The sequence below is a fragment of the Pectinophora gossypiella genome, chromosome 21 (assembly GCF_024362695.1).
Source record: "Pectinophora gossypiella chromosome 21, ilPecGoss1.1, whole genome shotgun sequence".
NCBI classification, from domain to species: Eukaryota; Metazoa; Arthropoda; class Insecta; order Lepidoptera; family Gelechiidae; genus Pectinophora; species Pectinophora gossypiella.
Window position 1 is genome coordinate 5388787 of NC_065424.1, and position 13490 is coordinate 5402276.

Genomic DNA, 13490 nt, shown 5'->3' on the forward strand with positions numbered 1-13490 from the left:
AATAAGGCCGCTGGTGATTCTTTTGTTCATTTGTGGTTACTTGACAATCTAGTCAAATCAGATACTTTTTACGAGACGTCAAAACGAAAGTTTTCTTTGAACGTTACCAATAAAAGCGGTCAAACGTCGTACTCATTGTTACTTCATTCTTAAATAAAATTCGAAAATAAGTCGAGAAGTAAAATTAGATTGGTTTTTGATCTTCTGCCAACCCTGATAATAGGGTTATTGTCGGTCATCGAGCCACAACCCACACGATAGACGAAAAGAGGAATAAGAATTGCTTGTTTCTTTTCAACTTGCGGGTCTTCTTCTATCGTGTGGTGTCTGGTGTCAAGGTTATATTGATCTGCCAAAAGCCCCTGACACGGCTCATGTAACGACTACGTAATCAGCGGTTAATATTCAACGATGTTACGCCCTCTATACCGGACCAGATCGAACCGGACCGAACCGGACCGAACGGTCAAATCTTCAGCTTAGGTAAGCGGACCCTGTGAAAAACGGGATAATGCTAAGGGGATGATGTTACGCCCTCTACAGATCCCCCTCATCCAACCGGGATGGACGCCGCTCCACGTGGCGAGTGCGTGCGCTCGGCGGCACTGCACCAGGCTCCTCCTGGCTGCCGGAGCTGACCCTAACATCAGCGACGTGGCTGGGAGAACTCCCCTAGATGTAGCTGGCTTCGCTTTCTACTATGATGAGGCTATCAACTCTGATAAGTAAGTAAAAATATAAATAGTACTTTACAAAAACTCAGTATGATACAGAAAGTTCACGGACATGACATCGTCAGAAAGAGTCCAAAACCTCTGTTATAAAGTAGCAGGGGAGTAACCAGAATCGAATCGATCTGTACCTATTTAATTATCACGAAACAAAGTTACCAAGCTGCGCGGTTGCGCAACATTCAAAACGATTATTATCAGCATTGTTCTGTCAATATTTTTTGCACCAAACTTGCCTGCATCAGCATTCTTTAATGCCCTGGGTTTGCGCCCAACTGGGCTCCCTCAGGCCTGTTGTCTTAAATTTTATACCCAGTGAGAGCCCACAGCGTTCTCTATTTACCCGACTGCGACGAAACAAAAAGAGGCTTATGTTTAGCTAGTTTACTAATAATAACAAAATGTTTCGTCGTTGTCTGGCTGATTGAACCATGTAGCTGCAGCAGCATCCACAAGAACTCGGGGCCTCTTGAACTTAACTTTAATTATTGTTTTCATCCAGTTTCACAGAAGTAATCAAAATGCTGATCAAAGCTGGTGGCACGCACAACACCATGAAAGCCCGAGGTCTGAACGACCTGGACACTCCAATACACACTGCTGTCGAGCTGGAGAACAAGGATGCTATGAACGAACTCCTCAACATTGGTGCTTCCATCGCCTGTCTGAATACTGCTGGCTTGACCCCTCTGCATGTCTGCGTGCGGAGAGAGCTCGAGTTACCTCTGCAGGTAAGGTGCCTCCAAAAGACTGACGCTTATTTTCTACACAGGATAGTTGTGGTAGGCGTTGGTCCCGGTAACTACTTACTGATAAAATTACGTAGTCGTTTCCTGAGCCATGCCAAGGGCCTATGGCAGCTCAATAATTACCCTGACTGCTAATATTGCAGCACACCAGGTGTGCAGAAGAACACGTAATAGTTAATTATATCTACATTTTCGCAAAACTGTTTAAAACTATTTAAAAAATGGTGCTTGTCTTTTTATAAATCTTTTCTATGGTCAGCAAACTTAGGGCTTGGAACGATTTGACGTTTTATAGTTAGTAATATGCCTCAAAACAATTCGTCTTCTATATTATCAGGCATGGAATGACTTGTCAAGTAAACGTAATAACGTTAATGTGTAACGTTAAGCCGTTGGTCCCAGTTACTACTTACTGATGTAAGTAAGTAGTCGTTACATGAGCCGTGTCAGGGGCCTTTGGCGGCTGAATAATAAACCTGACACCAGGGTTGATGAGGTTGATAATTCACCTCACAAACCCACAAGATAGAAGAAGAACGTAATTAACTATGTACTTGTATCATCCGGCATAGAATAATTTCGCGTATCCTAGGTCAAACACCAGAAGAAACACCTCTAGCAACTCGCAGTGGAGCAGCATATTAGAGTATGTTCTTTGTCTCCTCTGGTTGATTGAGGGGAGGTGTCCAGCAATGGGACGCATATAGACTATTCATGTTATGTGTGTTATATCCTAGGTGCTAGCTAACTACGGGAACAACGACGCAGATCCCCTAGCAGCGATGGTAGATGTCAAGGACCGGGAAGGTCACACAGTGTTGCAGGCTGCTGTTGAGGCCTCCTGGGTGCCAGGAGTGTGCATCGCTTTGGAGGCCGGTGCTGACGTCACATTGAAGGTGTGATTCAATAATATTAATTCAAAGTCAAATGATTTATAATTAATTATCAAGAATAAACTTGGTGACGGTAACGTCTACTACAACGATAACCCGTAGCAGACATAAGATGATGATAATAAAAACAAATGTACAAGGCAAGTCGATGATGTTTTTGATAATATATTACAATACAAATACGATTTATTTGAGTATAAAGAACACACAGTATACAAATGAAACAAAATAAAAATAAACACAGATATTACTGTTCTTGCAGCAATTTCTTCTACAAAACCATTGAGCACTAAATGCAATGAACTAATTTCCTTGGCTATTTATCTTTTGACTCATAATACTCAAATATATTGAACATGAATGCTTACGACACTGATATTTGTGTGACACCACACAGAGTAGGTACAGTACATTCAATAATGAAACCAGTTGTCTTACTTATTTATTTGGCTCAAGGATAAAGTGCTCACAATTATTATTTCATTTGTTTTTTAGGCAAATGATGGCGAAACTCCAATCCACTCAGCAGCAGCACTTGGTAACATTGACGTACTTAACGAAATCCTCAGCGTAGCAAAGCAAAGAGACTTCATTGACTGTCAGAATGATGAAGGAGAGACCCCTCTCTTCAAAGCAATCGTTCATGGACATAAAGAATGTCTCAGAGCTCTATTAAATGAAGGAGCTTCGTTGAAAATAACTCTCCCGGGAGATGTCAATGTTTTACACGCAGCAGCTGAATGTGGTCAGTTAGAAATTCTAAAAGAATTGCTAATATATGATGAAGATGTTAGCAAAGCAATGATTAATACTTTGACAGCTGGAGACAGGCGGGGCTTTGGTCCTATACATTTCGCAGTATCAAATAATCACACAGACTGCGTAGATCTTCTTTTATCTAGAGGCGCAGATATACGGCTCAGAACAACTTGTAGTCCACATAAAGAGTCGACTCCATTACATATTGCTGCGGTTAAAAATTACTTGGAAATAGCAAAGATTATTCTGGATTTTGACAAAACGACAATACACGAAGTTAATAGTATGGGCTGGTTCCCTTTGCACACAGCAGCCCATCATGGAAGCAGAGATGTTATAGCACTATTACTGAGAGAAGGAGCTGATCTTTCAGTTTACACTGATGGACCAAAAAAGTACAGAAGAACAGCTATAGACATGATTATAAACAATTTATCAAAACCAACAGATTTTATGGAAGAAATCTTTGATTCTTATATTCAGAGTAATTCGCAGAATCTACAAGACCCGAACTGTGAGATCACAGTTGACTATAGCGTGCTAATGCCTACAATATGTGAGATGGAGCAGATGAAAGTGATTCAAGCTTTGATGAAGACGGGAAATCGGTATGGGCAGAAGAGACTCTTAGTGCATCCTTTGGTAGAAAGTTTCTTATACTTGAAATGGAAGGCCTTATTGCCTTTTTTCTATACGATTATTGTAATGTACGCCTTATTTGTTGGATCATTGACTACATTCACTGTGTCTGTATTCTTCTACAAGGACACACATGATGAGAATGATAGACCGATGTGGCTGAACGCTCATTTTTGGGGCTACGCTGTGTATACCACTATATTTTTGTTACTAATACAGGTAAGTGCAAAGAAGTTGGTTTAATAACTTGGAGTTTCAAGTCATAAAGCTTCAATGGCTATTGGATTCACACGTTCACATTCAATTGTTCTTGCATCCATAAACTTGGTTGGTTGGTGAATGTTGGTTTGCAAAAAGATTAAAGCTGGACTACACAATACCTACATCTACGAGAAAAATATATTTCTTTCACATAACTATCATTTTATCTTTTCCCAGGAGCTTCTATATATGAACATCAAAAGCAGCAGATATTTCGTCCAGTTGGAAACTTGGGTCAAGTTTAGCTCCATTGGTTTAGCAACGATCTTACCACCAGCAGTCTTAGTCACGGCGTGGTCGGATGCCGAGTGGCCAAGGCATGTGGCCACGGTAGCCTTACTCCTGTCTTGGGTTGAACTGATGTTCTTACTATCCAGATTCCCAAATTGGGGTTACTATGTCCTCATGTTTGGGAAGGTTGCCTCTAATGTTATTAAGGTAAGTTTGTAGCTATATTGTACCTCTATTTTCTTTTGTATGACCACAATGTCATCTGATAATACCTAGCAAATACGATATGTTCAGTCTAGATTGTGCACCTTTAAAACTGTGGAAGATCATGTCATCAACATCGGTCCCAGATCATATAGTAAAAGAGGTCTTCTTGAACTAGACTTGACTCGTACATAAGCACCCAATGGGGAGATCAGTCAGAGGTAGATTCATCGTAAAATGAACTAAGTACTCACACCTCACCGAGCCGACTGACTTTACTTATGACTATGTTTATTAAATTTCAGATCCTTGCAACATTCTTATTCCTGGTCATCGGTTTCTCACTAAGTTTCATGATCCAGTTCAAATCAATATCACCGTTCGAAGGTCCATGGGCTTCGCTTGTCAAAACTATCGTCATGATGACGTCAGAGTTCGACTATGAAGCATTGTTCGACGAGGACCATAGTAAAGAACTCGCAAATTCGCTCGTCATCATCAGACTAATATTCCTTGTGTTTTTAATATTAGCTGCCATTGTACTTATGAACTTGATGGTCGGTGTTGCTGTAAACGATATCAATGATTTAGAAATCCTTGGAAATATCAGAAGATTAGCCAAACAGGTTGAGTTTTTGGGGACTTTGGATACCTTAGTCTATAACAGGGTTTTCAGCACTATCTTGCCAAAGAGAGTAAACAACAGTATTAAAAAGAAACGTAAAGTGATATGCGTCTTGACTTTGAGTCCCGGGAAACCAAGATGGAGGCATTACAAGATTCTCTCATCGAGATTGAGGGACGCGATTTTCGACAAAGCCGTCTGTCAGAAGAAGCAAACGGATGATGAAATGGGCCTGCAAAGGTTCAAGTCTCAAATGGAAGAAATGTACGAAGCGATTGTCAAACAGAAAGAGAGAAAAGATCAAAAGAAAGACAAACCTCGAGAATTACTCGACGTAGATAGACCGGCAAGGAACAAAATGAGACATGACGAAATTATAAAGCATCTGAATGAGATAGACGATGGTATGAGTGCGATGAAAGAGCAGATGACGTCATACGCGCAAGAATCGAAGTCTCCTGTGGAAGAGTTGAATGTGAAAATGGACCAAATGTCTATAGAAATAGAAGTTATTAAACAGTTTTTAAGTAGATTGGAAAGTAAATTAGGTGCTGTGGGAGATACGAGTAAGGAATAAGTAGAATGCCAAAGTAGTATTAAGATTTATAGAAATAATGTTTTGGAATGTTTTTGAAGAATCTAGAATAAGTCCATAATTTGATAGAGGTGCTTTCAAATATAGACTGATTTTACCCTATAAATGTGTTTTAATTTGATGAAAAAAATTATATAAAGTGGCGCTTTAGGTACCTACTCTTTAGTAGACTCCGGAAAAGGTAAAGGATGAACAGTAATGCTACATAACAAGGTATAATCCACGAAGCTGGATTATACCTTAACTTCAACAATCGCAGACCGAGCGCGTTAACCGTTGCGCCACCGAGCTCCTTATATACGTAGTATTATTGCTTATTCTATGGTTATGTGTATGATGGTACAAGTGTTCAATATATCTCCTTGCTCCCGATAATAAACTAAAACACTCCACCTATTGTACTAGTAATGGCACCACTATAGAATCGTATTAGTCTAGACTACATTGGCAAATACTAAAACATGAATGTAGACAGAGGGGAGCACGGTATTCACCGTGTGGATAATCTGCCTACACAAATCAGAAATCAGAATCATTTATTCAACATAATTATCATGGATAAACTTGTTGAAGGTCAATGTAACATTTTTGAATTTACGTCATTTCGGAAGGTGTTATGGCTGAAGAGAAGAAATGACAAGAAACTGCAACAGCAACATATCTTTTAAATTAATGAGGGTACATTACAAGTTATTTAATAACTAGAGGAACACACTCTACTCGAATATAATATGCAAATAATCAACATGTGATTTACAATAAAATGGTTTGTATTTTTTAGTTTTTAAAATAAAGTTTTCCAGACAGTTTATTATCAGCTTAATAAACATAATGTTGCTTTTTTTTTGACGTGACCTACCGTAAATTTGACGAGATGGCATTAACTACTTGGCTGGACAAATTGGAAGCGCTGAGGGCTGACCCGGAACACAATTTAAAACAACATTCCTGAGTAATTAAAACACATAATAACGGGTTCTTACCGCGTTTAAATGGGGATATGAGACTCCCGATATTTCGACACTGTTGCAAGTGCCATGATCACGGGATGACTGATGAGATTGGAGTGGAGTAGGTAGATCCATAATTTTCTACGGGCAGACATATCTGTCTACCGAGTTTGGTGCGAGTTCAGATGGTTCCGAACATTCCGATATCAAAAACATAAACAAGCGGCAAAGAAAGAGGGTAGACAGATATGTCTGCCCGTAGAAAATTATGGATCTACCTACTCCACTCCAATCTCATCAGTCATCCCGTGATCATGGCACTTGCAACAGTGTCGAAATATCGGGAGTCTCATATCCCCATTTAAACGCGGTAAGAACCCGTTATTATGTGTTTTAATTATGATAATAACCGCGTAAACTTAAAACAACATTCCTGAGCATGCCCAGTTGGACACTAACCTCGCGCTGAATGGGAGATATCGCCGATCACGTCAGTGGGGTCGATATTGGCGTCATCAAGTCTATTTTGAGAATAATTTAAGCGCTGCCTTATTAGGCATAAGCTTAGCTTAAAAGCCTCTCGAGACTTGTCTGCTGTTTCCGGGACTGGATTTGTATTTTTGGGATAAAAACTATCCTATGTTCTTCCCTGGATTTGAAACTATATCTGTACCACACATAAATCGGTTTATCTGTTTAAGCGTGAAAATCTTTTCTTAAACAGACAGTTACTTTCTCATTTCAGGGTGTTAGTGACATCGTAACAAATACTGAAGGGGATGATTCAGACTATGATTCTGAGTTAATAACAAGTGGAATTTTTCGTCGCAAAATTCATGATTTTCTTTTAGTTTTTTTAAATTATTTTCAATTCTATACTTTTGCCATGGAAAGTTCCATTTGATATTAATTCGGGATAATGAGCTGAATCATTCCTCTCAGTATTCGTTACAATGCCTCTAACACCCTGTATGTTAGTGTGGATTCTTAATGCCTATGTTCACATCTGTATATTTCGCGTCACACACACTCTTTGCTATCCAAACACCTTCAGGCTGACCAGACCAGCAGGTGCGCGTTGAGTTAATTTAATTTTCCACGGAATCCACTCAAAATATTTTGCCATTGGCAACTTTATAGAAACTACAAAATTCATTTCACAGAGACATTCACGTTGAAATTGTTGCGAAAATTTCGGTATCAAATATTTTGTTGCTTTGAAAAGCTATATCAATGGCATTACAGAGTTGATGGAGTTGTAAAATTGAAAATCATAAAGTTAGCTTCATGCACGTGTCGAGACATCTACCAACAAAGAAGAAACAACAAGAAGAAGGAGAAGAAAAGAGACAGAAGGCGAACTTCAACTTCAACTGCACCTTAAACTGTCATCGATTAAATGGCGACACAACTTATTTGTCGCCTGATTCTGATGCGAGTTTCTTCAACAAAACCCAATATTTTTCCTCTAAAAGGCACCTGAGTCTTCTTTTTTATCGACAATGATCTGTCCTGCGTTTTATTAAATGTTTATTATAAATGTTTCCATTGTCCAAGAATATAGTTATCTTTTTACTCAAAATACTAGCAAAATACTAATCGGTTTCTCAATTAGTGATTAACGTAGCATGATTGTTTTTCACAAAATTCTGTGACAGAGTGGTAAATTGAAATGCTGTCTCCGATGAAAAGGGCCACTCTGTTACAATATTTTTTTGAATGCGCCTGCAAGGAACCTATGCTGCTCGCGCAGATATAAATCCGTGATGAAAAATGGTAAGTTGGGAACGAGATGAAAATAAAAAGAATCACTTAAGTAGGTGGATAAGCGAAGTTTGTTAATAAAGTCTTTAGCTAACAGGAAGCGCCTGGGTATATAATAATCGCAATTTGTTTAAACTGCTATTTATAATACCCGTGCAGGCGCTAGCGTAAGAGCTTTTCGATATTTATAATATACGTAATGAAAGCCTTAGTTTTAACGGCCGCCGTAGTCCAGTGGTTGAGAGTAAAGCTCACGATCTGGAAGTCCCGGGTTCGAATCCCGCTGAAATCACATCGTCATCCCTATTTTAGTTAGGTCATTGCAGTACTTGGCCGGACAAATGGGTAGCGCTGAAGGCTCTCACTCGGTACAACGTTTAAGACAACAGGCCTGAGAGTGCCCATAGTTGGGCGCGAACCTCGGTTCAGGACGCCGTCTGAGAGGAAAAATATTTGAAAGAATTAATCGACTCTAGTGGGTCGATAGCGATAAGCGCTGATTGAGGGAAATCGTGGACCACGCCGGCGGGGTCGGTATCAGGTCCTGAAGTGTTTGGTGTCGCGAGCTGATTGGCTGCCTCTATGGCTAGAGTAATCGGGTCGTCGGGATCGTATATTACGCCCTTCTGACGCCGATACTTTTCAGTACCGTCCCTAAGCGGGCCAAGTGTGAGTGTGAGATTATGTATGTATGCGGTTTTTCCGATTCTTAAGAGAAACAAAGGAGTGTTTTATGTATGTAATATTTTATTTATGTATGAGGCGAGGAAACCAACAATTGGACCCCAGAGGCAAGTTAGCACGGGCCTAGGAATTGTAAAATATTTAGGTCAAAAGTCTAGCTGATACTGTTTTCTTAGGCAAGTGAGTGTTTCGGCCAAATGTGGGTTAGCATCGTACCACAGATCACAGAAACAAGGGAGATATGCCCTCAGCACTGAATTACACGAGGCCATGTCGCCTATTATTTCACTAGGAACTTAAAAACTTAAAACAATGTATATTTCACTAGGGTTGAAAATTACAAGTAAAATACATGTATTTTTCAATCGGGCTTTGTATTTTAAATACAGAAACTTTCAATGACTTCTTAGGATGTATCTTTCTCAAGTTTCCGGTTTTTTACATGTAGGTAATTTACATGTAAGTATTAAACTATGTATTTTTCACTGTCTTTTTCAACTGAATCATTGAAATCAGCATCCTCCTTTACATAATTATAATCAAAGATTTCAATCAAAGAATCAAAGAATTCATTATCATTGTTTGTTTTTCTTTTAATTCTTTGTAATTTATGAAAAATACACTGATTAATACACGTATTAAGATACATGACATGTTTTGTATTTTTCAAATAGTCCTAAATTTGCATTATTCCAAAGTTACATGTATTTTACTGGAAAGATTCAAAGTTGCGAAAAACAAATTAGCGCACCAAGACATTCCTGCCTGGACCGCTACATCGATTTATCCGCCGTTCATTGCGTAGTCACAAGTGATAGTTATGGCTGTGCGATCCTCTAAAGAAGCAATCAAAGACGTGCAAAGTTTCATAACACGATCGTTGCCTCGGTAAATCATTTCGTTTTAGAATAGAATAGAAATAGTTTATTGTAAAAGAGTACCACACACAAAAAAAGACAACAACATCATATCAAATTTCCACTAAAACAATTACAAAAAAGTAAGACAGATGTTTGTCGAAATTATCATAAGGTGGTGGTGGACGTCCTGAGATAAAAGGGCCTCACTCAGCACAAGCCGCGGCGTGAACTCTCACGGCATCTCTCTACATATATTAGGAACTCTGTGGTTAGTACCTATAAAACGTTTCGGAAATGAAGTATGGCTCGCAGGTGAAATATTCACACCTGCCCCTATTGTATGCATCTCCAGTTTTTGTAGAGGAGCATGCACATTGAGGGATACAAATCAGTCACATTAATCTTGACGTTTTTTTTGACGTGACTTCATCATCATCATCAGCCCATTAACGTCCCCACTGCTAGGGCACGGGCCTTCCCTATGGATGGATAGGGAGATCGGGCCTTAAACCATCACGCGGGCCCAGTGCGGATTGATGGTTATTAACGACTGCTAATGCACCCGGTATCAACGGCTTAACGTGCCTTCCGAAGCACGGAGGAGCTCGAGATGAAAACTTTTTTTTTGTGGTCACCCATCCTATGGCCTTTGCGAAAGTTGCTTAACTTCAACAATCGCATTCCGAGCGCGTTTAACGCTGCGCCACCGAGCTCCTCAATTTTTGGCGAAACTGAATTGCACCTTTAACAATTGTCAATAATACACAAATCATTCATCAAAAAATACAGATACGTCCGTTAGGAAAGTCAGTCACGATATGGTTATGTTTTTTACCGCGTGAGAGCCTTCAGAGCTTCCTATTCCCTCAGCCAAGTAGTTTATACCATTTGCGGCGAATCGACAATAAGTAACGTCAAAAAATAAGATTTTGCTCCTGCTTTTGTTCTGCCGAAGCCTTTAAAAACCATCCAAACAATCTGTATCCTCCTTTAGGCCAGTCCGTTCGCTAAAACATGCAGAGGTCCACCCGGCGTTGCTCAGAAATTTTGATCCCAAATTTATGTACGGAATAGCCGATGTTGCTGTGAATTTTACATCGCGGTCCGCCGCTGTCTTTGCCAATTTAAAACCTTCACCCGCTCTTTGGAGACTAGGGTATTAATAAATTAATAACAACAGCAAGTTGATGAGTAAATCTTTATATAATATTGTTTGACTACATCTTTTCTCTCGCTCTCTTTCTCTCTATGTATCTCTTTCTCTTCTTCTTCTTTGCGAGTCGATGGCGATCGATACTAAATTTTTGCTGACCAATAATTGGCCACGCTTACGGCATTGTCAGTGGCTTCGTAAAGGTCTTTAATAGTGCAGGTGTTAGGGCACTTCTCTAATTTCAGCAGACTGCCCCCAAGATCATGTCAATGAGACAGTTCTTTTGTAAAAACAAGAACTTGAGCATCTCAACAACTTGATGGCCGCTGGGGCGGAAGGGTTCTGGAATGGCGACCACGTGTCGGACGACGCTCAGTGGGTAGGCCCGCTACAAGGTGGACCGACGATCTAGTGAAGGTCGCGGGAAGCCGCTGGATGCGAGCAGCGCAGGACCGATCGTCGTGGAGATCCTTTGAGGAGGCCTATGCCCAGCAGTGGGCGTCGTACGGCTGATGATGATGATGATGATGATGAGCATCTTGAGGACAGTCTCAGCTTTTTTTTACCTTTGACGGGTTTGCTCTTGGCCCCAGACTTGCCCGAAGGCATTGACGACGCCTAAGATGGAACTTGCCCAGAAGGTGCCTGTTCACTCTGGCCTTGAAAGCACCCGGGTTATATGCATTCGGAAATGCAGAAAACGGCAAAGAATTATTTCTTGCTTTCAAATGGAGTTCCATAGTCTCTGCTTACCCCGGTGGGAAATAGGCATGAGTTGGTGTATGTATGTGTATTTATGTCTGTCTATTAGTTAATTGCAATGCGGTGATATCCTTACTTATTAAGCAGTTCAGCAATATTCAGCTCAGCTCGCATCAATCCACATACTTCTACGTGACTCGAGGAGTAACGTTTAAAAAACTATAAAGCACGGCCAAGGTTGATATGTTTTACAGGTGTTGGGTTCTGTATGTGTCTTTGCTTTGGAAGTAAGGAAAAAATAGAATACTTTCAACTGCCTATACAATACAATACAATGCAATGCAATGCAATGCAATGCAATGCAATGCAATGCAATACAATACAATACAATACAATTCTTCAGTGCACAAAATCAGGGGCAGACCTCTATTCTCCTTTAGCAGTTCCTCTGAAGGAACTACTGAGCATTTTTTGTCCTTGTAGTTCCTTCAAAGGAGCTGAAGGAACTACTGAGACTACCAAAACCATAAAGTAGGTAACGTTTTTTTTACCGACGAAAAAAAAGGAACTACTGAGCATTTTTTGTCCTTGTAGTTCCTTGTTCTCAAGTCGACTATGTAGTCTTAGTAGTAAGTCGACCCGTATTGCCTCTGTTTTTCAGTAGTCACTTTGCTCAGTAGTTCCTTCAGAGGAACTGCTAAAGGAACTACTGAGAATAGAGGGGGGCAGACAGTGCAAAGTAAACTAGTATAGTTATCATCACCATGACAATATGACAGAAAGTATGAAATTAATAGATAGCCCACTAATAAGGCCCACTGCTGAGGACAGGTCTCCTCTCAATAAAGGGGGAAGAGGGGGGAGGGAAGGATATGGACTTTACTCCACATCCACACTCCAGTGCGAGTAGGTGTAATCGTTTGCGCTAGTAGCCCGGAATCAACCTAACGTACCTTCCGAAACACGGAATCATTTTCGTTGTTCGAACAAACATCCTATTTCCCCAACGGGATTCGAACCCGCGACCTCCGGATCGTGAGCCCAACGCTCAACTACTTACCACAAAGACCGTTATTATCCCCATGACACTTTATGATAGATAAATGTTAGAAAGAACACAATCTCTCTGTCGGTTTTTACGACATGTCCGGGAAGATAAGCTGAATATGTTCTACGATTTTTTTTCGCTCCCAGCCTTTTTGTATAACCTTATCTAATGTACAATCAAAGGGCAAAAGTTCAGTCACTGGTCCAGCGAAATATTTGTAAACAGTGGTGAAATTATGAACCATTAGTTGTCATAATTATGAAATTTATGTTTTTGTCGGTGTTTTTGGTGTATTACAGAAACGACATGTAACCAGGAAGTCTTAAGTGCATCCAGTTAATTTATTACTTTGCAAGAAACTGATTGGACTGTTGCAACTTGTCGTTCCTTATAAGTATTCATGGCACGCGGGTTATCATAAATACCTACGGATCTCTAAACGCAACGTGCACTGGGGAGCTTGTAGATCAGTCTACACGAACGAACACGATATATTTTATTCAGAACCATCGGGAAATATTAGCGGAACGTTCTTTGCTCAGACATGTTGAGAGAACTACGGTTTTTTTTCAATCACTTAACGTGTGATTTATTATTTAGTAAGATATGATATTCCTTGTAGTAAGATGGTCCGTGCTTCGG

The 13490-nt window shown here is 40.1% G+C and overlaps 2 protein-coding genes across 13 annotated transcripts in view; one reads left to right on the top strand and one right to left on the bottom strand.

The window, feature by feature from the left end:
* The window catches only part of LOC126376470 (transient receptor potential channel pyrexia-like), a 32925-nt gene extending 27132 nt beyond the window's left edge, over window positions 1–5793 (top strand). For all 3 annotated transcript variants that reach the window (XM_050023857.1, XM_050023856.1, XM_050023858.1), the window contains 6 exons: window positions 544–725; window positions 1234–1462; window positions 2218–2376; window positions 2869–3990; window positions 4210–4470; window positions 4773–5793. In XM_050023857.1, coding sequence (XP_049879814.1) covers window positions 544–725; window positions 1234–1462; window positions 2218–2376; window positions 2869–3990; window positions 4210–4470; window positions 4773–5669 — 2850 coding nt within the window. In that variant the 3' untranslated portion in view covers window positions 5670–5793. The remainder of the gene's footprint in view (window positions 1–543; window positions 726–1233; window positions 1463–2217; window positions 2377–2868; window positions 3991–4209; window positions 4471–4772) is intronic.
* LOC126376613 (KH domain-containing, RNA-binding, signal transduction-associated protein 2-like) overlaps window positions 1–13490 on the bottom strand; it is a 415821-nt gene that overhangs the window by 44643 nt on the left and 357688 nt on the right. The gene's annotated exons all lie outside the window — the stretch shown is intronic.